At 39.9% G+C, this 23,023-nt stretch overlaps 1 protein-coding gene across 3 annotated transcripts in view; it reads right to left on the reverse strand.

The window, feature by feature from the left end:
- Window positions 1-10,983: 10,983 nt before the first annotated feature.
- bbs9 (Bardet-Biedl syndrome 9) overlaps window positions 10,984-23,023 on the reverse strand; it is a 174,807-nt gene continuing 162,767 nt past the window's right edge. For all 3 annotated transcript variants that reach the window (XM_085472091.1, XM_085472089.1, XM_085472090.1), the window contains one exon: window positions 10,984-13,709. In XM_085472091.1, the coding sequence (XP_085328217.1) occupies window positions 13,381-13,709 (329 nt within the window). In that variant the 3' untranslated portion in view covers window positions 10,984-13,380. The remainder of the gene's footprint in view (window positions 13,710-23,023) is intronic.

The raw sequence follows: 23,023 nt of genomic DNA on the forward strand, positions 1-23,023 counted from the left end.
AGGTCCTGTTAAAGGTAAAGACTGTTGCAGTGAGATTGAATTTCAGTAATATTAACCACTAGATGGCAACAGGGAGAAGAAGGGGGTCTACCTGATCTGACTGCAGATGGTCCTTTAATGATCATCTACACACAAACGCATAAACACACACACAGACTGAGGAAATGTTGGAGAAAGTCATGAAGGATGCTGCAGAACCCAAAGCAGGTGCTACTGGGACTCAAATATCAGCTATACTTTTCTTTAAAAACTATATAAATATATTGTCCCATTTTATGGCATCAGTCCTGACTGACAAAAGTCTGTTATCCTGGCTTTTATTTTCTCCCTCTTTTTAATACAGGCTGCTTTGAATGAATTTCCCCAAGACTGATTAATCAAGTTGTGCTGAAGTGAAATTAAATGCTTCAGTTTTATAGAAGTCTGAAAGAGCTGTGGGATTAAAAACTGCTTCATACATCTTACAAACCTCATAATTTTTGTTAATTTGCTATTTTAATGTAACCACTCACAAACTCAGTGAAAATATCAACAAATGAGAAAATCAGATGTATATAGTATGTGTTCAAAAGCAAGGTGAGGAGACGAAAAGACATTTTCTTATGGTAGTTGGCTGGCTTGTGGACACAGGAGGTTTTCAGGGTGTGTGATGACCCTCCTGCATTCAAACTGGCCGCAGACGGCAGCCGGAGCCACAAAAGCCCCGAGGTTAAGGCCCCCCCTGCAGTCGGTAGGTCTGGCTCAGAGGCGAGGAGGTGACAATGACGATGTCAGGAATGCTCCTGGTCAGGATGTTGTCCAAAGTCACGCTTTCTCACATATAACAACACAACAGGGGACAAGGCACTATCTCACAACTGAAAATCTTCCATTGAGTGAACATGACCCAAAGGCAGCAGCACACATGATGCCCACTCACTCACTGTAAATTAACAACATGCACTTTTCACACACGGACAGATTTCACTGACCTTGTACTCGGGAGCTGGCTCGTTGCAGATGTTTTAATGTCCAGTCAAACTGTGTTGGATGTTTGCATCATTTGCTAGAGAAAAAAAAGAGAGAATGGATAGAATCTATCCACTGTAAGAATAACACGTGACAGCGATCAAAGCAGAAGGTTTTGAAACATTTCTGTCTGGTCCAACTGGAGTCATCAGAGAAAACAACAGTTTAAGCTACTTAATTATAAAACATGTCACCTTACAAAGTGGTACCTGTGAGATGGAATAAATAATGAAAAAAAAGATCCCACATTTAATATTTAAACCACCAACACGAGTCAGATGAATGAGTTGGATGTCGATGTTGCCAGTAACGAAAATGTTGATGCTTCTTCCTGCAGCCATGGATCACAGCTGGCAGCACATAAGGTGGAGCTACACAATAAAACCCCAAATTGTGACATGAAGTTGTTGCATTTTACATCCTTGTAATGAACTAAACTGCAGATATTTAAGATGTTTATGGAGGCAGTTATGAACAGCCTCAGACGAACACCCTGGAAACTGTGTGTAAAGTGTAAATGCAAAATGGAGGGTTTGGTGCCTTGTATATTTCAAGACGTAACTAACAGCTCAAGCTGCTTATGTGAAGAAGTGAAGTGTTTTCCATGTATCATTCAGAGAGCAGGGAGGTATGTTTTTAGAGAGCTGCTGTACTAGTGCGGGAGCTCTGGGATCTATCACGCTGCGTACTCATCTGGTTTTACAAGTTTCTTACGGGGAAGTCGGGCTACAAGCTAATCTCTTGGCATGTATCACTGCTGTCGGACAGAAGCCACATATCTGCAGAAAGGACATTCTGCAGGAAGGAAGCAAGGAATGCTGTTCTTACAGGTTTTAAGGGCCCAAAGGTCATGAAACTCACTTGGCAGATAATTGACTTTGTAAATTTCAGCTCAAGTTAGAAAAAGAAAAACAGTCAAATTGCAGTTGCGAGGAGGGGTTTTCCATGATTGCAGCAGAGATTAGTTTTCAGCTCATTACCCGCTGCTCTGGACCAGCACAGGAACACACACAGAAGCAAGGAACTGTGCTGTGATTTTTGCACAGTGGCCAAACAGCATTATTACAACTTTCTCATATCACGTGACTAACGCTGGCGCAAAAAGTCTTTTTCCTCCAAGAGACAATAACACTGGACACTGGAACAGTAGTTGCTGTAAAATGGTGAACAAATCTTTGAGTGTATTACAAACCTCAGGAAATGACTTGTTTTATTATTTAAAAAAACCAAACACCCTTATCCATTCATAAGATTAACATTTGGAAAGTGTAGAAGACACTTTATTTCATCCCATAGCTACATAGCGCATGATCAAAAGGGGCTAAAATTGTGGAAGCAAGCAGAACAACTTGGTAGATTATGTTATCCAGCTCTCTTTATTACACCCATGACTGAGGGAGACCTTCACATGACAATGCCACTCAGCTGGGCCAAAAAGCATTACCTACAAAAACCATCATTATGAAAATAAAAGTGCTGCTAGGGTCATTTGTGTGTTTTTAATCAATGCAGGCTTCACAGTGTAGTGGTTCACATATTTGCCTAACAAGCAAAAGATCCTGAAAGATGCTCTTCTCAACACGAGGACCGTCTTTTAATCCATGCAGGTTTCAAATATGTAAAGCATGTCTAGCATTTAGAAAAGGGAGACTTGCGGTTTTTGTTTTTAATACATCATAATAAGGTAAAGTTTAGAAGCCACACAGTGACTTGTGGAAATAGTCCATCAGGGGAAACAATGCTGCAGCAAACCTGGAAGCTGGATCAGACATTAAAGAGAGCAAACTATAATTAAAATGTGGGGATGTCGTCTTTGAGATCAGTTGAGAGTGGCTGTTTTTACATGTCAAAGAAAAAAAAAACATAACGAGTAGGAATTCAAACCCAGCTGATGTGAGACAAAGTGAATTGCACACATTCAGCAACAGGTTTGTTTATGTGCAGGAGAAAATACCTGAAAGTACAGCCAAAAATTATTAAGCTTCACTATGAAAACAAGAACTGCCAGAGTGAAAGATAAGGCTCACAAGATGGTAGTGAGACCTGCTGTGATGTATGATTCAGAGTCAGTGGTACTGATAAAAAGATAGGAAGCTGAGCTGCAGGTGGCAGAATTGAAGATGTTAAGATTTCCACTGGGAGAGACCAGAATGGACAAGACTGGAAATGAGTACATCAGAGGGACAGCTCAGGTTCAACAGTCTGGAGACGAAGTTGGAAAGCCAAGGCTGAGATGGTTTGGAGATACTGGAGAAAGGATGGTGAATATGGGTAAAACAAGGAAGACCTCAGAGAAAATAATGGAGGTCGTGAAGGAGCACATGCAGAGGGTTGATGTGACAGAGGAGGATGCTGAGGTGAGATTGAAGCAGATGATCCACTCCTAAAGAGTGCAGCTAAAATAAGAAGTAGAGTGGTAGTTCTGAAGCTTGGAGACATACACGTATCATCCCACAACATTAAGAAATACTCACTTTGACCCTTATGATCTACCTAAACATCTCTGCAGGCCAAGCAACACCTTCTCCACGGCAACAGGGCTCCCTGACGGCTTCAACCTCTCCAATAAAGACAACCAACATTTAATATATTTTTATTTTTATGTTGCGTAACTAAAAGGGTCTTTCACATTTAGTTTTGGTTTCATATAACTTGCCAACGTGTCATGAAAACATGATATAGACAAATCACCAGAGAAATGATCAGAGAGATGCAAAGAAACTTGAATCCAAGTATAATTTCAGGGGGGACAAGATATTTTTCATAAAAGTTATTGGAGAAATTTTACAAACCTTTCACTCTGACTCATGACACTTGTATAAATTATGATTTTCAGTTTTTATTTCCCATGATCACAAAAATTAAAGTCAATGCCTACATTTTTTTTTAAGAGATAAAATTTGATTCGGTGTAATTCAGGGAATATTATTGCACTAAAACTGTGTTTTTATAGCAAATATATTGAAGATGTTTGTATTGAATCTCTGTAAATTTAAAACACTGTGCATTAAGTGATGAGTAGATAAATAAACGTATTTATTTTAAATAATTTTATGGCAAAAATGGACACAAAGATGAATTCTTACAAAATGGAACAAATCATATCATAAATACTATTTTTTATTGTCCTTTCACATAAAAGACTGAAATGTGATAACATCACTTTGTGAAGTAAAAACACAATGTAGCTGCGTTACCAAGGAAAGATCATTTCTTGTAATTTTCCACTGGGATCAAAACACAGGATCAGTATTGTTCACACAAAAAAAAGAAATCCGAGCTTAAGTTCCCCGTGGCAGAAATGAAATGTTGCTGACGCTTCAAATCTGCAGCGAGAGTAAAATGATGCGGCAATTATCTAATCCAGTTTGTTTACGCCTTAAACCCAGAGAGACAGAAATAAGCTTGGAAATAAAACCCCAGAAGAGACGTCTGCTCCTCAGTGTCTGAATCCCAACTCTGCGCTCTGTCCAAACTGCCACTGCGGCCCCGTTACACTTTGATTGTTGAAGTATTGTTTGATGTTTTTAACAGTTGGGCGTGTGCAGCTACGTTTAGTGGTTCCTCACATCAGTGCTGATTTACTACAGGCGTGAAAGAGGGAAGAAGTTACTGATGAGGAAAAAAAAAACTAAATCTGGGAAAGTGTTTAAAACACATAAACACTAAGCAGAATGAAACAGAGAGAAATGGAAAAAGTAAAGAAAGGAGGAGGCAAGGAGACAGGAAGAAAAAGTGGGGACTAATTTGTTTTGTGTCGGAAAAACGAACCAAATGGTGGAACAGAAAGTAGCTTGGGCATCCAACAGACCTGGATTTGGCACAGGATCTTTTAGCTGTCTGTTCTACAGCAGCGGCCTTTTTTTGGAAATCTTTATTTTATCTTCAACCTTCAAGATGAATGCTGAGTTTGAAAAAGAGAATGAGCAGAAGAAAAAAAAGAACAGGACAGAATGAAAAAAGAACGCAAACTCATCCGAAACAATTACAGGCACACAAAAAATGCTCCAGATAAACACACTCCAGTGTGTGACTAACACGCTGACTACACATGTGACCGATTCTTGTGCAACATTCATTTCGCAGGAAGAGCTGAGCTCTGTGTGACTAGTTAACCGATTTTGACATACAAAAATAAGTATTGCAAGAACCATAAATCAGTGGACGTGTAACATTTTCAAACACTCCTCGAACCTTATGAGATATTTTTCATCTGTCTCTTTAGTTGAGTTTAATCCATTTCTTTTGACCATTTCCATTTGTTCGTACCCGACGCATGTTTATTATTCTACACAAATATCGAAAACTATTTCTGTTTGTGCTCCAGGGATGCAGGGAGTTTCTTTTATTCTTTTCTCTTTTTTTTGGTAAGGTCAGAAATATGTCCAAAGATCTAAGGTTGGAACGTCATGTGGACAAAGGGGGTAGAGTTTTTGAGTTCCTGAGCTTTTGAAAAAGTTAAAGATTTCCAGGAAAAGTTGCTATGGGTGGAGAAGGAGCTGCAAAGTGCTGAAAGAGGAAAGAAAACAACAAAGAGAGTCAGGTAATTCTGTGAGGGATGACAGATGGAGGGATGAAGTGGTGGGAAAGAGGATAAAATGCTAAGAGAGACCGACCAAAGGGTGAAAGTTAAAAGGGACGATGAAAGAAGATAATCAAGACCATAAGTAAGAGATTGGGAAAGAGTTAGTGAAAGAGGAAATGGAAACCTAAACAGTTTTAAAAAAAATACCGAAAGGAAGAAACTGATAAGGAGTGAGCAAGAGCGAGAGATGTAGGATACAACAGAGAGAAAAAAAACATTGGGAGAGGAAAGAGGGATAAGAACAGAAGAAATTCACGAGAAACTGTAAAGACAGATGACAGTGGGGATAAATATAACTAAAGAAAAACAAAGATCACGTTTTTTGAAAAGAGAGACGTAATGGCAGGTATGAGCTGAAAGAGTGAAATGAAAATATTTGACCAAATGAGAAAAGGAAACAAAAATTGAGAGAGTTTTTGTGGCAGTGTAACTCTATCTGTAGCGCTCCTACATGTACACACACTGGGAGCTGCTGCCAACTTAAACAGCAGCAGCTCTGCTTTAGCACCGTTACCCAATCTGCAGCTGATCTCGCCCGTGCAGCCCAAAAAGAGGGGAAAAGAATAAACAAAAGGGGATCACTTCAAAAGTCGTCAGACTGAGCTCCGTTTCTCAACTTGACAAGTGTTAGGTTGGCTTTCACTCTTTGTCCACAACTCTCTGTGGAAACACAGAAATGTAAGAGTGTGAGAAATGATGGAAATTTGCACATTTAACCGTTTGCCCATGTGAAAAGGTCATCTTTGCTGGAATTCAAAGAAGAAAATCTTGTCCCAAGATTTACTAAGTTAAGCAATCGTTGCACTAAAAAGGTGAAATTGAATGAAGCATGCTGAAAGACCTATAGACACGTCTTTGCTCCAAGGTGAAGCTTTGGTAACTAGTCTAAATGAGCATTTTGTTTCTTGTGGATTCGTCTCTGCTACAAATATAAGATTAGAACTTCATTCATCTCAGAGGAACTTCTGGTGCTTTTTAAACATAAATATAAACACATCAGAATGTACAGTAATGAGGGTGTAGCTCTGGATAGAGGTAGAGTACCAAATCTACAAACTGGAAGGTTGGTGGCTCGATCCCTGGCTGCTCCAGTCTGTATGCTAAATATGCACAAGTTGCTGACCTAAGTTGCTGCAACAATTATTATAGACTCACTGGCAACTTTACAACTGCTCAGTAACACAAATATCTAATCAGCCAATTACATGGCAGTAACGTCATGCATTTATACATACAGACATGGTCAAAAAGACCGAACAACAAACTAAGGATCAAAAATGGGAAGAAAGGTAATTTAAGTGACTTTGAACACGGCAAGATTTTGGTTGGTCTGACTCTTGGGTTTACGGAAAATGGTGTGAAAATATCCAGTGAATTTCCAGTCAGAGGAGAACGGCCAGACTGCTTTAAGCTGATAGCAATAGTAAATAGTAAAGACTGGTTACAACCAAGTCATGCAGAACAGCATTTCTAAATGCATCAAATTTTAAGCAGATGGGCTACAGGACCAGCTCAAGACCACATTCAGTACTATGTCTGTCAGGTAAGAACAAAAAACTGAGGCTACAATTTACAAAGGTTCACCAAAATTGCTGTTCCGATTTCTGCTGCATCATTTGGATGGCAGGGTCAGAATTTCACATAAACAACATGAAAGCATGGATACATCCTGCCTTGATCCACCCCAACTGCTTTGTTACAGGATGCTGGTGGGTATTTCTGGGCATATTTTGAATGGTCTACAGTCACCAGATCTCAATCCAATAGAGCACCTTTGGGATGCGGTAGAGCAGGAGATTTACATTATGGATGTGCAGCTGACAAATCAGCAGCAACTGTGTGATGCTATCATGTCAGTATGGAGCAAATATCTGAGCAATGAGTAGGGATGGGTACCAGTATCTGGTCCCATTATGGCACCGGTTCTGACATAAACGGTAGTAACCAGACCGAAAAGCAGCGCACATGTCTGTGCTTTTTTTCCCTGAGATGTCATACACTTTAGATTCTAGCCAATCATTTTACCTTTGCAAGGATAGTAGGCAGGCCCAGGTACGTACGTTCTTTTAGAGCAAAGCTACAGATTAAAAGTGCCCAAGGCGAAGCGGTAAAAGTCTGGCTGTACTTCACTGTACTTCTCAGCAGCCTGCAACAAGTGCTTTAGGGTGATACTGTGATACTGTGCAAAGGACGTAACACCTCGAATGTGATGAAACACCTGGCGATGCATAATGTTTTTTTAAAAGCCGAGAAATGCACCGTATTTCATAGCTTGCTGCAAGACCTCACACCGAGCAGCACATCTACTGCGGGTGTGGTGCCTGTTATCGGACCCGGAGTTAGCGACATCCCCCAAGAACCCAAAGAGGAGAGTCCTGGCCCCTAGCCCTGCCAGTGTAGCAGAAATGATGACGGATGGTGATGGCAGCAGCAGTCGTTCTTCTCTGGGTGAGTAGCTTAATGTTGTTCGTGTGTAATTTACGCTGAGTAGGCTAACCACGTTATTAAATTAATGCATGTAAGGTGAACTAGCAAACACTGCCGTAGTTACATGCGGCTGTCTTCTTGTTTAATGGCAGATGCTCCCTTCACCCTGGCCAAAAAGGCTAAAATGACCAAAGAAAAAGTGGAAAACAGTTAAACATGAGAGGTTTTTGGACAAAGTTTGTGTTTTTTTTTTTTCTTCCATTGTTTAAGCACTGCTTCCAGCCAAGAGTGATACCATATATGCCCTATAGCTGCAGAAAAGGCTAGCGTTGTTATCTTATTACAATAAGTTGTAGCTCCAGGGCAGCTGTGGCTACAACTGTAGCTTGCCTTCACCAGTGTATGAATGTAAGAGTGACTGAATAGTGGTATTGTAAAGCGCTTTGAGGGGTCCCGAAAAGCGCTATATAAATGCAATCCATTAAAAAAGCTAAACATGAGAGGTTTTTGGACAAAGTTTGTGTTCTCCATTCTTTAAGCACCGGCACCATTTCAAAAGTACCGGTTTGGCACCGGTATCGGATAAAACCTAAACGATACCCATGCCTAGGAATGAGTCCAACACCGTACTGAAGTTATGCTATGAAGAATTAATGCCGTTCTGATTGCAAAAGGGGTCCATAACAGGTATTAGTCACAGAACTATCATAAAAAATGGATGTGAGTTTTCTGTGTGATAGTTGTGATTTAATTTAGATTGTATCCATCTATTATTAGGCATCACTGTATATAAAAAAGTGGTTATAATTACACCATAGCTATAGACCTCTAAATTAAAATAAAACAACTTATTATGTATGTATGTTATCTGATATGCAGAAATACAGAATGCAGAAAAAGATGCCTGGGGTAATTTAGAAATGGTGCCAAACTGTGGCATGACTGACCCCACTGGATGCCTTTGTAAAATGTGGAAACTATCTAATGTTTGCAACATTATTAAATGGTAAATGGCCTGTATTTATATAGCGCTTTACTAGTCCCTAAGGACCCCAAAGCGCTTTACATATCCAGTCATCCACCCATTCACACACACATTCACACACTGGTGATGGCAAGCTACATTGTAGCCACAGCCACCCTGGGGCGCACTGACAGAGGTGAGGTTGCCGGACACTGGCGCCACCGGGCCCTCTGACCACCACCAGTAGGCAACGGGTGAAGTGTCTTGCCCAAGGACACAACGACCGAGACTGTCCAAGCCGGGGCTCGAACCGGCAACCTTCCGATTACAAGGCGAACTTCCAACTCTTGAGCCACAATCGCCCCAATTAGAATGAACATGAGCTGCTAATTGAACCAGAAGTCTGAATCACAGTCAGTTTTGAAGCCTTTGTACCGACAAACCCATCTCACATGGTCTACCATACCACACCAAAGAAAGAAAGGTTGAATGAAGAAGCCATGTCAGTGTATTTCTTTGTAATGACGTTGGATGTCTGACCGATGAAAAGCTGTGACACGCTATTGAAACTGGTATTATTTTTCTGAGGAAATGGGAACTTTCTTTGTTTTTTTAAATGTGCTGTTTTATACTAAAAAGTCATTAAATATTGTGAAGCTGAAAAAAAGTTGGTGTTGAAATCCAGGAAATTTCTAACAGTTATGATTTACTTACAGCTTCAGCGCCAAAGGAAGAGTAGTGGAGAACTTCTCCTTGCAGGAAGAAAAATGACTGTTGTTGTGTTTCTGCAAAGAAGAATTCAGCTCAGTGACATGTTTTGACCATATTACTGCACAAGGAGAGCAAAGACAAATATACGGTGGTCCCTTGTTTATCATTCTAAAAATAACCCGCGATAGGTGATATCCGCAAAGTAGCCAACTTTATTTTTTACAATTATTATAGATGTTTTACGGCTGTCAAACCCCTCACTACACACTTTATACAGTTTTCTCAGACAGGCATGAACATGTGCACACTTTTCTCTCTTGTTTAAACACTTTTAAAGTTTAAACCTTTGTAGAAAAATAAGTCCAGTATTATAGAATGAAACTAAAGATCATACCCTGTTTTCAGGTCCCGAACATGGCAATGGAGCAGCTGTAAGAGAATACAACATTAATGAATCAATGGTACGGAAGTGAAGGAAGCAAGAACAATGACTTGAGTAAAGTTTGACTTATCTGGCTTTTTTGTTTCGCTTAATGCGCCTTATAATCTGAAAAATACAGTAACTCCTACCTTCCTTTAGCATGTCCAGAAGTCCAGCTTGTTGTGCGATAGTGTGATGGCTGCACTTACAGCCACACGCTGGTAATATCCACCATGTTAGTGTAGAGGCTTATACATAACATTGCGTTCACATTTGTCTTTCTTTAAATATAGGAATTAATTTACAGGACAATGAATAACTGGTTTGGTTCAGAATTAATCAGTATTGTTGTCAACTTTGAGTAGAGTTCTGTTATTTTGACCTCTTTTATTGGCCCAAGATTTTGATTCTTTTTGCATGATTTAACCAATTATGTTTTCCTTCGCTGCTCGGTCCATCACAGATAGTTAGCATCTTCCTCTGCCTTTTGGGTGCTACCGCAGGTGCAAAATGTTTCATCTACATTGTTGTGTTTGTTGGGGGGGAAATTTATAAATATGCAGTACAGCACTTCAGAGTCATACTGCTAGTGATCGCAGATTTATGTAAATTCGACAAGCTGAACGCATTCTGTACTGTACAGGAGACATGGCATGGAGGAGACTGATTGACAGTGGTCTACAGCCAATGAGGACGCAGAACACAATGCGCTGTAAAAAAAAAGCATGCGAAATTGCACACAAAAAAATCCGCGAAACAGCAAGAACGCGAAAGGTGAACGGCATTATAGGGAGGGGGCACCGTAGACGGAAATCACACCGCATGTATAAACATTAAAAGTTCACCAAACACAATTACAGCACTACCTTTGATAACTTACAGCTGACTACTTTTATTAGTAAACATTCATAAACATGGTTTATTTCATTCACATCGTTGGTGATCTTGCACCTGCTGCAGACTAATGACAAAGTCGTGACTTATTCTGGAGTACAGAAACTTTCTTTTTTAAATGAACTGTGGCTACAAAAAGCAACCTCGGAACGAGAGCTTGGTAAATCTGCACCACTAATACAACAATTACAAAACCTAATGTACATTATAAACATTCAAGGTATTCAAAACATTGCCATGTAGTACCTTGTGTTCACTGGGAACCCTTTATAACAGCACAAACTTAACCTAATTGTCCTTCTTGACAAGGATGAGCTGATGCTGGTTTCGGCTGATCCGTTTTTACCTCTGCTCAAAGTTTACATTTTAAAATATTTACATACAAAAATAAGATATACACCCTTACTATGTCATTTCTTGATCAGATCAGTCAGCAGTAGCCGTAGGCACTGCTGCAAACAGGGACTCTGTTACACAATACAAACTAAATATAAATTTCCCAGCAGACAGAAGGGCTGAAACTAAACATAAAGACATGATGCTTACAGTTGACTTGTAGAGGAGTGCAGAGCCGCTGGGATTGCTGCTGGCACAGATCATATGGCTGAAGTCTATAAGCTTCAATTCTGACTTAAATATAGCTCAAAGCTATTAAATTTATGTGTTTTAAGTGGATTTGTATGAGTGAGTGTGTCCAAAATTATATATTACAATATAATATCACATATTTGTTTTATAAATCTCTAAACCAGGGACGCAACTATATGTTTTAACAAGTAGTGATTGTTTCGTCTGGGGAAAAAACTCAGTGAACGGCTTTTTGGTTTATATTCAACTGTCCAGACAGATTCGCATCTCCACCCTTCAAGCTCAGTGTTGCACATACAGTATGCTGTAAATTTGATCAGCCAGTACAGACATTTAAATTCTAAGCTGACCAATAAACTCACCAGTCTGTACATGCCAGTTCCAGTATGATAAACTCACCAAAGAGCCTCTGTAATTATCTTATTTTGCGTCTTTTTATGAGGACTGGCTAACTCTATTTATATTGTATATTCTTTTCAAACTTCCCTCTCCTGGTGCCTAAATAATGCATACTTTTTGACTCGATAATTCAAAAATAAGATAAGATAAGATAAGATAACCTTTATTAGTCCCACACGTGGGAAATTTGTTAAAATGTTTGAACATGGTTGCATTTGTGGTGTTTAGAGTAAAGAGAAGATGTTTCTGACTATGAAATGTAAAGGGACCTATGCGCTTAGACAGAAGTGCTGTCGGACATCTTTGGAAACCCCTCCGCACTCACACACACACACATCTACTTTACAAAGACAAGACACGACCCAAAGTAAGACAATATGCAGTGTTGCTCTACTGTAAATGAACTAACTCTTTGACATCATTTAGTACAGTGCAGTAAGACATTTCTTGCTCTGGTGCAAACATCTTGCGATAACATTGCTGTACGCAGCTGTTAAAACCAGCCTGCCCTTCACAATGTTCCTGACTATTTAAGGATGAGCAGAAAAGGCTGGAGTATTAAACTGGCCGTGTAGACTCTGGACTGCCACGCCACTTTTTCAGGAAACACCCTGTTGGTTTCCATCATGCAAAAACAGTCTCAGGTTCGACCCCACAGCAACAATTATGTGTCCATCAGCCACCGCATGTCCTTGAGTATCCCAGCTTTAAAAAAATAAAACCCCAGGTCGGAGGGGGTGGCGACGGAACCAAATGTAGGATGTGGCCTTGATTTACCCGGAAGCAGCAGGATGGCTGAACGTCTCAGGCGGTTTATTCTTAGTGGACAGACGGGGGAGGCTCAGGCAAGGCCTGGTGCCATGCGAGGGGGCGACAAGGCGGGTGCGACGTCACAGCCAGAAGTAAGCATGGGCCGGGGCGTGGTTGGGGATTAGGGAGGTACTGGGCTGTGGGTTCAATTGCTGCTGAGGCGGAAGGAGAAAGTCAGCAAAATGTCTGAGAGGAGGACAACTTTGCCTTCCTCCTCACTCTCCGTGGGTACAGTAAAACTACTGGATGTGGTGGATCAGCAGAGTGTGTGTGTTTTTGAGATCAGCTATTACTAGAACATGTAAATATCCCAATAGGAGGAAACTGTTTTGCTGCTAAGACATGTGACCTTGACTGAGTCGATTTACTGTATTTATTGTGTATACTGAATATAAATGTGTATTTGTGTCTGATTGAATTACATGGCTTTGTATATGTTTAAATGTGAACTGTATATAAACACATGTATATTTATATGTACGAGCCCCCAGATGTGCATATTGTATCTGTATGCTGTTTAGACATGCTTTGTTTCTGTATGTGTGTGCATATTATGTTATCGCACTGTTTCTATTAACCCTCCGCAGCCTCTGGCTCCTTCTTCTTCTCTTTCACTTTAACTGATGATCTCCTGGACACTTTTTTGTCTCCTGCCTCCTTCCCTTCCTTCTCTTTTTCCTTCTCTTTCTTCTCCTTTGATGACTCCTTCTTCTCCTTGGAAGAAGATGATTCCTTCTTGGACTCCTTCTTTGCCTCCTCTTTGGGCTCTTTAGTTGACTCCTTTTTGGATTCCTTCTTCTCCTTGGATGACTCCTTCTTCTCCTTTTTTGTCTCCTTGATCGGCTCTTCTTCTTTTACGCTCGCCTCTGATGGTTCCTTGGACACCTCTTTCTTCTCTTTTTCTAGAGAAGAAAATAAAAAATATGTAAATTTTTTTACATATGATTTAATATCTCTACTTCTTTATTCAAAAACATTACATTCATCACATTCAGTATCAGGTCTCAGCCAAAGTGATGCCGAAGTTGAGAGTGACAAGGGAAGCCTGGGAAGAGCTGTAGAAGCCTGCTGTCACCGTGACCCAAGCGTCAGAGAAGGGTAATAAAAAAGATGGCTAGAGGTTTGGTCTGAAAGATCAGAAGGTCACAAATAGTAAATTTAAGCTTGATTAGACTCTTAGGTCCAAAAAGTCTTAATTAATAGCTAAGCTGAGTCTAAATTGAATTGTCACTTATTTATTCTCACTTCAACTAACTCATGAAGGCCAATCTTGGCATCATAGCAAGTTTAAACCCTTGATTTTAGGCAAGAAGGCAGCTCTTTCCATCCTCACTTTTGAATTAAGATCAAAAAACAGTCCTAAATCCATCCATGTGGCTGCAGTTAACAAGGGGCCTGCAGCCAGAGGAATTAAACTGCAGGCACAGTTGTTTAAGACTGTTAAATTATTAAATGCAATGAATGAGACGGATTAGAAATAAAACAGAAGACGAGCAAAAGTAGTAATTGTATTATTTTGCAAAACCATGTCGATATAAGTGAAACTATTAGTTGCACTTATATTATTCATTTAACAAAGTTAGTTGCACTTATATTGTTAGAAAAATCCTAAAACCCCTGATGGTTTAGTGGGTATAAGGAACCCCCAAAATAATGGCATAATGGTACTAGAGAGCATTAATGTGAAAAAAACATCCAGCATCTATCATTTTAAATACCAGTTCAGTCAAACACTCAGTGTAGCTATTACAATAATACGGGGTTATGCTGATGTTGCTTTAAGATGATGATGCTAATGCTATAAAACAAAGATGAGATCAGAGTGGCAGCGGATCCATGCCAGGATAATTGTTTTTCTGCTGTCTGACAACAGGAGCCGAAAAATATGAAAATAAAAATTATAAAGTGAATCTGTGACCACAATGTTGTAGAGAGGACTGACTGGAGCAGCTTTCCCACAGGTGGTGGCCTAGATGCAGTTTTGTTGTTTACAAACTGCAAAGAGAATAAAGAAGAAGAAGGGATTTAGCCATGTAGACACACGCAAAGACAATGGTGCTGTTCAAAATGTTAATGGGCCACAGATTCTCTCAGACAACTTTAGATGGGTTGTATTTTAAGTCCATTAGGAGTAAGAATGAGGATTAACTAACGTTTACCCAATCAGCCTGTGTTTTAACAGAGTGATGCAAATACACTGCAACTCCCACGGGTCTTTAAAATTAAGACAAATTGACTGACAACAGCACCTGCTGCATGACAAAGGACCCCCACTTAACTAGAGTCAAGGGTGGGCCCTTGCAACCACAGACACACAGACACTCACACACATGCGCACACACACTCTGCAGCGCTGCCTTCGCTGGATTGGCTTTCTGATAAGGTAATAATGGTACGGGCGTCTGCCAACAAAGAGACACGCTTCTTATCTCCATGAGAATGGAGAGGGTTTTTCAGACTGGAGACTACAGCCTGGTATCTCACTGTGTTTGCGTGCGTATGGAAGCACACACAAGAGCTACCTCTTAGAATATCTGCCAGTGTTTACGTGTGTGGATGAATCTGTCTTTGCATGTATGTGGTGGAGACTACAGACTGCTCCCTAAAGACTGCGCATGTTCACAGACTCCAGAGAGAAGTTCTAATCAGACAGTCCATCGTCTAGGGCTTAAGAAAGAGAGACTCTGGTAGTATGTGTGTGGGTGTGTGTGTGGCAGATGGGTGTCTGTGTGTGCTGCAAATAGCTGAAAAGTTTTTACTATATCTTTTTATAAAATCACACTTTACATTTAAATTAATCCATTAGATCACGCACCGGGCTTTCGGTGTGTGCTAAAAACAAATTAATGCAATAAAAAAGAACTGACTTTGGCTAAAATACCTTAAATCTCTTAATGACTAGAATCGGTAGTTTGGTGTCTTTTTCATATCTTAAGTATGTTGTTTTGTATATTAGTCAAAAGTGGCTAATTTCCTTTAATTGCTAAATCTGCTCACACAGGCAAGAAAATTGAAAACACACATGGATGATAAGACATTAGACGTTATGGTCTGCAGCTTCATTGTTTGAGTCTCTGTTGAACTGTTTAATGGGTGAGGCGGTTGATTAAGCAGCTTGTGTTTCTAAGTACACCCACCCAACCAGGTCTAATTAGATCCAAAAAAACCCACAAAACCCCTTAACTGTGCCGATCCACTTCACGCTCTAACATGCACAAAATCTATCGGCTTCTACAGAACAAGTGAGAACAAATAATTTGGAAGCACAAACAGAGAGAAAGCTGACCGCAAACTGTTCTGCAAAAGAGCAAATTTCCACTTTGGCATGCAAATTCTCCCCCTCCGCCTCTCTCAGTGACCTCAGAAGTTTTATAGTTCAACATGAAAGAAATGTTGGGTGAGGGTGTGTCTCTATCTAAGAACTGCAGCTATAAAGAAATAAAGACCAGAGAGAAAGCACATGCATGTGAAAATAGCAGAAAACATGTACACATCTGTGTTTTTGCAGGTGTGCTACACCAAAGACACTATGCGCTAATCAATGATTTTCATGTGCATCAACAGCATTGGGGTCTCTGATGGGAGTAATCCTGTAATGACCACCTAATCCCAACTGGATGGTAACTATCTGGCTAGCATTGCAAACACACTTTCTTCCACATCATTCATCAGCAGCTGAGCCAACAGATTCCAGTCTGTGCTTGTAAATGGTAAATGGTAAATGGCCTGTATTTATATAGCGCTTTTCTAGTCCCTAAGGACCCCAAAGCGCTTTACATATCCAGTCATCCACCCATTCACGCACACATTCACACACTGGTGATGGTAAGCTACATTGTAGCCACAGCCACCCTGGGGCGCACTGACAGAGGCGAGGCTGCCGGACACTGGCGCCACCGGGCCCTCTGACCACCACCAGTAGGCAACGGGTGAAGTGTCTTGCCCAAGGACACAACGACAGAGACTGTCCAAGCCGGGGCTCGAACCGGCAACCTTCTGATTACAAGGCGAACGCCCAACTCTTGAGCCACGATCGCCCGTGTTGCACATGTGCATCTGTATCTCTTATGTGCACATTTTTGGGTCTGAGAGATCATTTCATGTGAATAGAGACTCTCTGCAGACGGCAAGACTGAAGTTGACCTTTAAATGATTTTTTAGCATTTTAATTTTAATGTTTTTAATGAACAAGAAGTTATTCACGAAAAGTTAGATGCCTATGACAAATTTCCCATCATTTAGGCAAAGCGTATCAGTGCTTGTATATGAAAGCCAGGAGCTTGTAGAACCACCTTTTGCAGCAGTAACTGGAAAAAAATCATTTGTGTACGACTTTATCAATCTCTTACATCATGGTGGGATTTTGGACCTTTTTTATAACGCTGCTTCATTTGATTGAGTTCTGCAGATATTCATTTATGCAAATCTCCCTAAGTGTCCTGCCACAGCATTTAAATCATGCTGAGGCCTGAAGTTTGACTAAAAACGTCAAAGAATCAAGCAACTTGTTGATTTTTTTCCCCAGCCATTCTGTTGTAGATTTGGTGGGATCACTGTCCTATGGCATGACCATGGCCATCACATTAAAAAAATTTAAGGTAAGTTGATTTATGTGGGCTGACTTTAACCTTTTATTGGTTTGTAGATGTTACCCTCGCAGCATGGTTCTCCTCTAATCAAATTAATATGAGGACGGAATGGCTTATGTATCATCTAATGGATATATTCTACAAAAGGTCACAATGAAAAATTAATTTAATTAAAATCCTTTTAAGATTTGAGAATAAAGATCATCACCAACATAAGAAAAACCACTTGAAAAAAATGTTTTACAAAAAATGTTTGGTTTTTCTCTAGATGAATAAAGGCTACAAAAGACAAAATGTCAGTACAAATGGTTTGACCATTAACAGGAAATTGAGTTCAGCCTGAAACTAAGCCTAGTAGCACCCAAGTCTTAAACCTGGGTCAAACATCTCTGTTTGAAGTCAGAGTTCACAATTTAACCCAATATTGTCCGTTCAGATTAACACTGATGGTAAATCTGTGGCTACAGATGAAGTCAGAACGCACGCAAACAATCATCATGTGAGGCATGGGTCAAACCCTGATATGTTTGGTGTCAAAGGTCCACAGTCCTTACCTCTTAGGTTTGTTTTCACAGCGCAAATAGGTCATACATGTGAATTACAAAAAGGTTGGGCCACCCAGCAATTTAACGTTTTTCTTTTGTGATTAAAAAGATTAACTTGGGTTCTAGCTTAGCAGAAAGCTGGAAATATCTAGCCAGACAGATTTTATTTTTTGTTCTAGGTATTGAGATGTCTATCATTTTTCACTGTTGTGAAAATTTACCTCGTAGTACGTGAGTGAAGGCATATCTTGGCTACTTCAGGACTAAAACCAAAACTTACTGCATGGATAGAGATAAGCAGGAAGAAAGAAAATGTTCCTTTGTAAACAAATTCGGCTTCTAGCAATCATGTAAAATGGGAAACCTGTTATCTGTGAAAGAATTAGGACACTTCAACTTCTTTTGACAAAAACAAATTCAAAATTCAGTTTGTGTTTATCTTTCTTTCTTTCTTTCTTTCTTTCTTTCTTTCTTTTTTTAAATTGCAGGTCAGATACAGTAAGTCTAAGTTGGGAAGATGAAAGATAAAACTTTCCAAATGACCCAAAACAAATCTTCTGCAGTTCTGTGGTGCACTTTGTTGTTACTTCTGAAACACCTCGTGTCCATACTTGTATAAAAGCTAACAGCTAATAATGACCAACATACCACTTTATTTTGCTTCTGTTATAGTTTTGTGGTGCTGAATGGACAGTTCCCTAAAAATGATTTTGCATGCATCTTACAGTTTACTCCTGTTATCATGTATGCTTCACTGTCGCAACACTTTTTTCATTAAAGTTCGACTATAATAGATTTAGTGCTGTTAATTTTTTACTTTGTTCATCTGCCATCTTGAATCACTTCATTTTTTAAAGCGTGGTTTCAGTTTTCTGATGCCAGTGTTTTTGAGTCTCATTTCCGTATTCACAAAAAAGCAGGTCTTACAAAAATGTTAATGAACAGGAAGTCATAGTCAGTATGAGTTGTGACAGCAACGACAGAGGATACTTTCATGTAGTCTGAAGCATAAAACTTCTTTGTAACACTTTAAAAATAGAGCAAGCAAATCTGTGGAAACCTTCCAGGCATTTGTATGTCAAAACCATTTTCCAGCTCTCATGAAAACCACCGTCCTGTCTTAGGTTTTCATTTGTACTCTCAAAGCAGGAAATAAAAGTGTGTGTAAAGCCAGATCCTTGTGGGAGCAGTAGCAAGGAGTTGATAAACATTGACGTTGTAAGACAAGAAGTCAGCTCCCCTCCTCTATGGAAACCTAAAGGGGTCAGGTCACATCTTGTCAGTCTGCTACTTCAACAAACTAACAAAGTGGAAGTGTGCAGACTAAACAATGAAGAAACGTGTACTCTACATCACTCATAGCCACGAGGATCGAAGTGACGTTAAGCCCTTTTTGCATGGGACACGAGCTACCTGGAAAGCCTGGTGGTTTTTGTCAGAACTTAAACAGTCACAGCCTTTTTTTTAACCCCATGTGAATCTGCTACAGCTGTGTCTGGATGGGACCTGTTTGGCAGGAAACCAGGGGTAATATATTTCTTGTATTGCACATCATTGGTTAGACCGAATGGTCATTAGGGGAAAAAAATCTATTTTAATAGTATTCTACCAAATTACTTAGGAGGTGTTTCATTTTAGAGAACACACTTTTCTGCAAGAAAAAAAAGAAATAATGCAGAAACTAGGTTCCTTAATGACATGATTGCCTTTGTGTGGTTTTTTTAGTAGGTCCTATGTAACTAAGTTATGGAGTGGCGCGTCCCCTCCAACCCTAGTTTGGGTTTCCATGTTTCCAAATTCATTTTAGAACATCTTAATTTGAACAAAGACTGTTTATTGGTCCATTGTGGTAACTTAACCTCGGCTGCATGATTATTCTTGTGTCATGAAATCATTTTTTTGTACACATATTACTCAGATTTGGGTTTGTGGTTGCCAGTTCAAATCCCATGATAAACTGTGGATGGGAAAACTGAATGAGCAATACTCTGTGAACACCCAGCTGCTGCAGGGAAGCTGCTGGATGGTACAGGGCAGCTTTCAGTGCTCTACACAGCTGGTATAGAACAGGAAGGTGAACTTTTTTGGAATATAAAGTCATTTTCTTTAGTGTCTTTTCTTAGCCTCTTCATTCTTTAAAACCAAAGTAAAAGATCATTAGTGGATTTATTAAAGACAAAAAAAGGACGAAATAGTTAAATGTATGGCTAGCACAGAAAGATCAGTAATGGGTTTAAATCATCTGCATAGGTGTTTAATAGTGTGGAAAACTACACTGTACACATGATATCACTAGTGTTAGTATGTTCTGTCCTTCATAAGCAACAGCAAATTTGACAAAAGGGTCACCACTGCACACACTGTAAGCAGTTTTGAGCAGTTTTGAGCTTGAAAAAAAGCTTGAGCTTGTACACAGAAGTTGTAGGTCCCTTTTTGTGGGAACCGGGTTGTAGGATTGTGCTTGCTAAAACTAAAGTGCCTTGACTACCCTGCCTAACGAGGTTCTGAATGACACTGCTTTCTGTACATTAATGTGCTTCACCACCGGAGTTTAGAATGCAACACTTGTTTGTTCCTCACGGAACAAAAACAAAAACCACAGCAACAAAAGTCAGTGTGTTGATTAGATAAGGGGAGTGACGCTATCTGCACCATGTTCAAAGCCCACATGTTCTGCCTGGCTTCACATGTTAGCGACGGATCACGACTCTGCATTCATCTGCAGGCAGCCGTAGTCAAAATAGAGGAGGCCGCACAGATCGCCCGCATCCCGACCCCGTCAGCATGTAGGACAGTGCAGCAGAAACCTGCTGATTTACAGAATCCACTCTGCAGAGTGTGTACGAAAGAGAGGGCCAAGTGCTGACTGATTGGATCTGTGGTGGAGTGTGTGTCTACAAGTGTGCATTTGTAAGTGTGTATGCCTACTCATATGTGTCCGTGTGTGTGCGCGTTTGCACCTTCCAGACAAGGCGGTAGAATAGGACACAACAGGATTATGTGAAGTTGAAAAACAAAGCTGTGTGGTCGGTATTGTGGGGAAACGATAGTGTGAGACACGAGAAATGCGACACATATAAGACAGAAAAAGACAGAAAAATCATTTAAAAATATTATTCACAAGCCAGAACATACAAAAACACTAAACACTCTAAACAGATTTACTGACTTACACATGGTGCACTAATTTATTTCCTCTTTAGAGGGTTAAAACTTTGCTTTTCCTTATTTTCTTTTGTATGTTTCCGTCTGTGCATGTATCTCCTCCGAGGCAAATGGTCAGGATTCAGATTGCTCTAGACCCTCAATTTCAAGGTAACTTTCTCTACCTTTGCATCTTTAGGGTGTCATAAAGTGTGAATATCACTGATATACTGCCCTGCTTGTGAGCACATAAGCCCCTCCTACCAGCTGTCCAAACCTTTTGTTTAATGAGGGTCAGCCAATAAGACGAAAGTTTACTTAAAGTGAGGGGGGAAAAGCTAAAATGGTATATTACAGACATTGGTTAAAATGAGGGGATTAACCAACATCCAGTATGAGAAAAGCAGCATCATGTAAACTACTTTGGTCAGAATCAGCTTCATATTATGATTTCAACATAATTTTTCTACTGAAGAGACAAAAAGCAGACTAAGAGCAATGAAAAGTCAGCGAGAGAGAGAGAGGAGTTTGACAGCAGCTGGACAGGCAGTGTTTAATACTATTCTTGGTGTGGAATGTGCTGTTGAAGCACAACAGGCCTTTCCATTGGTGGGTGTATGTGTGTATTTGCAGACCACTGACAGCTCAGCTAAGACTGAGCCATACACTACACCTCCCATGGAGCACTACACACACAAACACAAAATGTCTTTGCAAGAAAAAAAGAACACATATTTATGAGAAACTGGTCATTTATACACGGGCACAGACCGGCTATTACTGTAGACTGTTATTCACGTGATGATGGAGGATGTCTTCACCAAATGATATTGCTATAAATATTCCTCAAGCAGACAAAGGAGTAGTGAACCTGTGGTTAAAATCTTAATCCCTATAAATCATTTATTGAGTATAAATAGTTTTAATTTAAATAAAGAAGTACAAATAAAAGGCCAACCTCTTTGGGACTAGAAAAAATAAGTGGTTGTCCAGTGATTGCATTGCACTCTCAACCTCTTGGCAACCACTTTCTATCACAACGCAGTTTCACAGGTCACCAGGTGGGAGGCAATTTGTTTCCACTTGCAGTCTGACTTAGATTGACTACAACCAGTTGCAGACAGATTGGTGAAGGTTTGCAAATAATCACTGCCTAATTTATAAACACAGACAGACTGTCAACACATTACAGTTGATCTGAGTTAGTCTGCACCAATGAAGCCAACTCACATGCACTGCTTCTCTTTGTAGTAGTTGACTTGACTCAACTGGTTGTATTCTGGTTATTTTCCATATAAGAAAAGTTGCAGAGTGCCTATGTCATCTTACAGTTAAATTGTTGATGAGGATTATTAACCAGGCAACAGGTGGGATTTAAAATACTATTGTTACTTTAAATTTGGGCATTTGTTATAGCAATGGACACATATGTTGTCAGATAGGTCACACAAACTAGTTTCAAGATTTGACTCGCAAAAATGTGTTATTCTGAACAGCATAAACCACCTAAGCTACTTTTCTACTTTATTTATTTGCACATCAGTTAGGGACTTAGACCCTCACAGATTTATTAATATGGAATTAGTACATTTATTACTGAGCAAAAAACAGAGCAGAGGGGAGATGGGAGTTAAAGAAAACTGGAAAAGAAAGGGAAATGCTGAGGTTTGTGTAATAACAGCATGAATTAAGGAAGAGACACAGACAGAGAGGAAGATGGTAATTCATGTTTTTAAAATGAGACAATAAAAGAGAAAAAAGAAATGAGAGACAAAGATTTATAGAGCGAGAGAGAGAGACAGAGAGAGAGAGAGAGAGAGAGAGAGAGAGAGAGAGAGAGAGAGAGCAAGACTGACTGAGGCTGCTGCTTCCATTGCTTGCTCTCTCTCTCTGGGTGTGGTATAGTGGGTGGGTTCATTCCCGTGGTCAGCTAAGATA

Source organism: Copadichromis virginalis, linkage group LG11 (genome assembly GCF_057382275.1).
Source record: "Copadichromis virginalis isolate Kocher_CV1m ecotype Utaka linkage group LG11, C_Virginalis_male_GT1.1, whole genome shotgun sequence".
In the NCBI taxonomy this organism is placed as follows: domain Eukaryota; kingdom Metazoa; phylum Chordata; class Actinopteri; order Cichliformes; family Cichlidae; genus Copadichromis; species Copadichromis virginalis.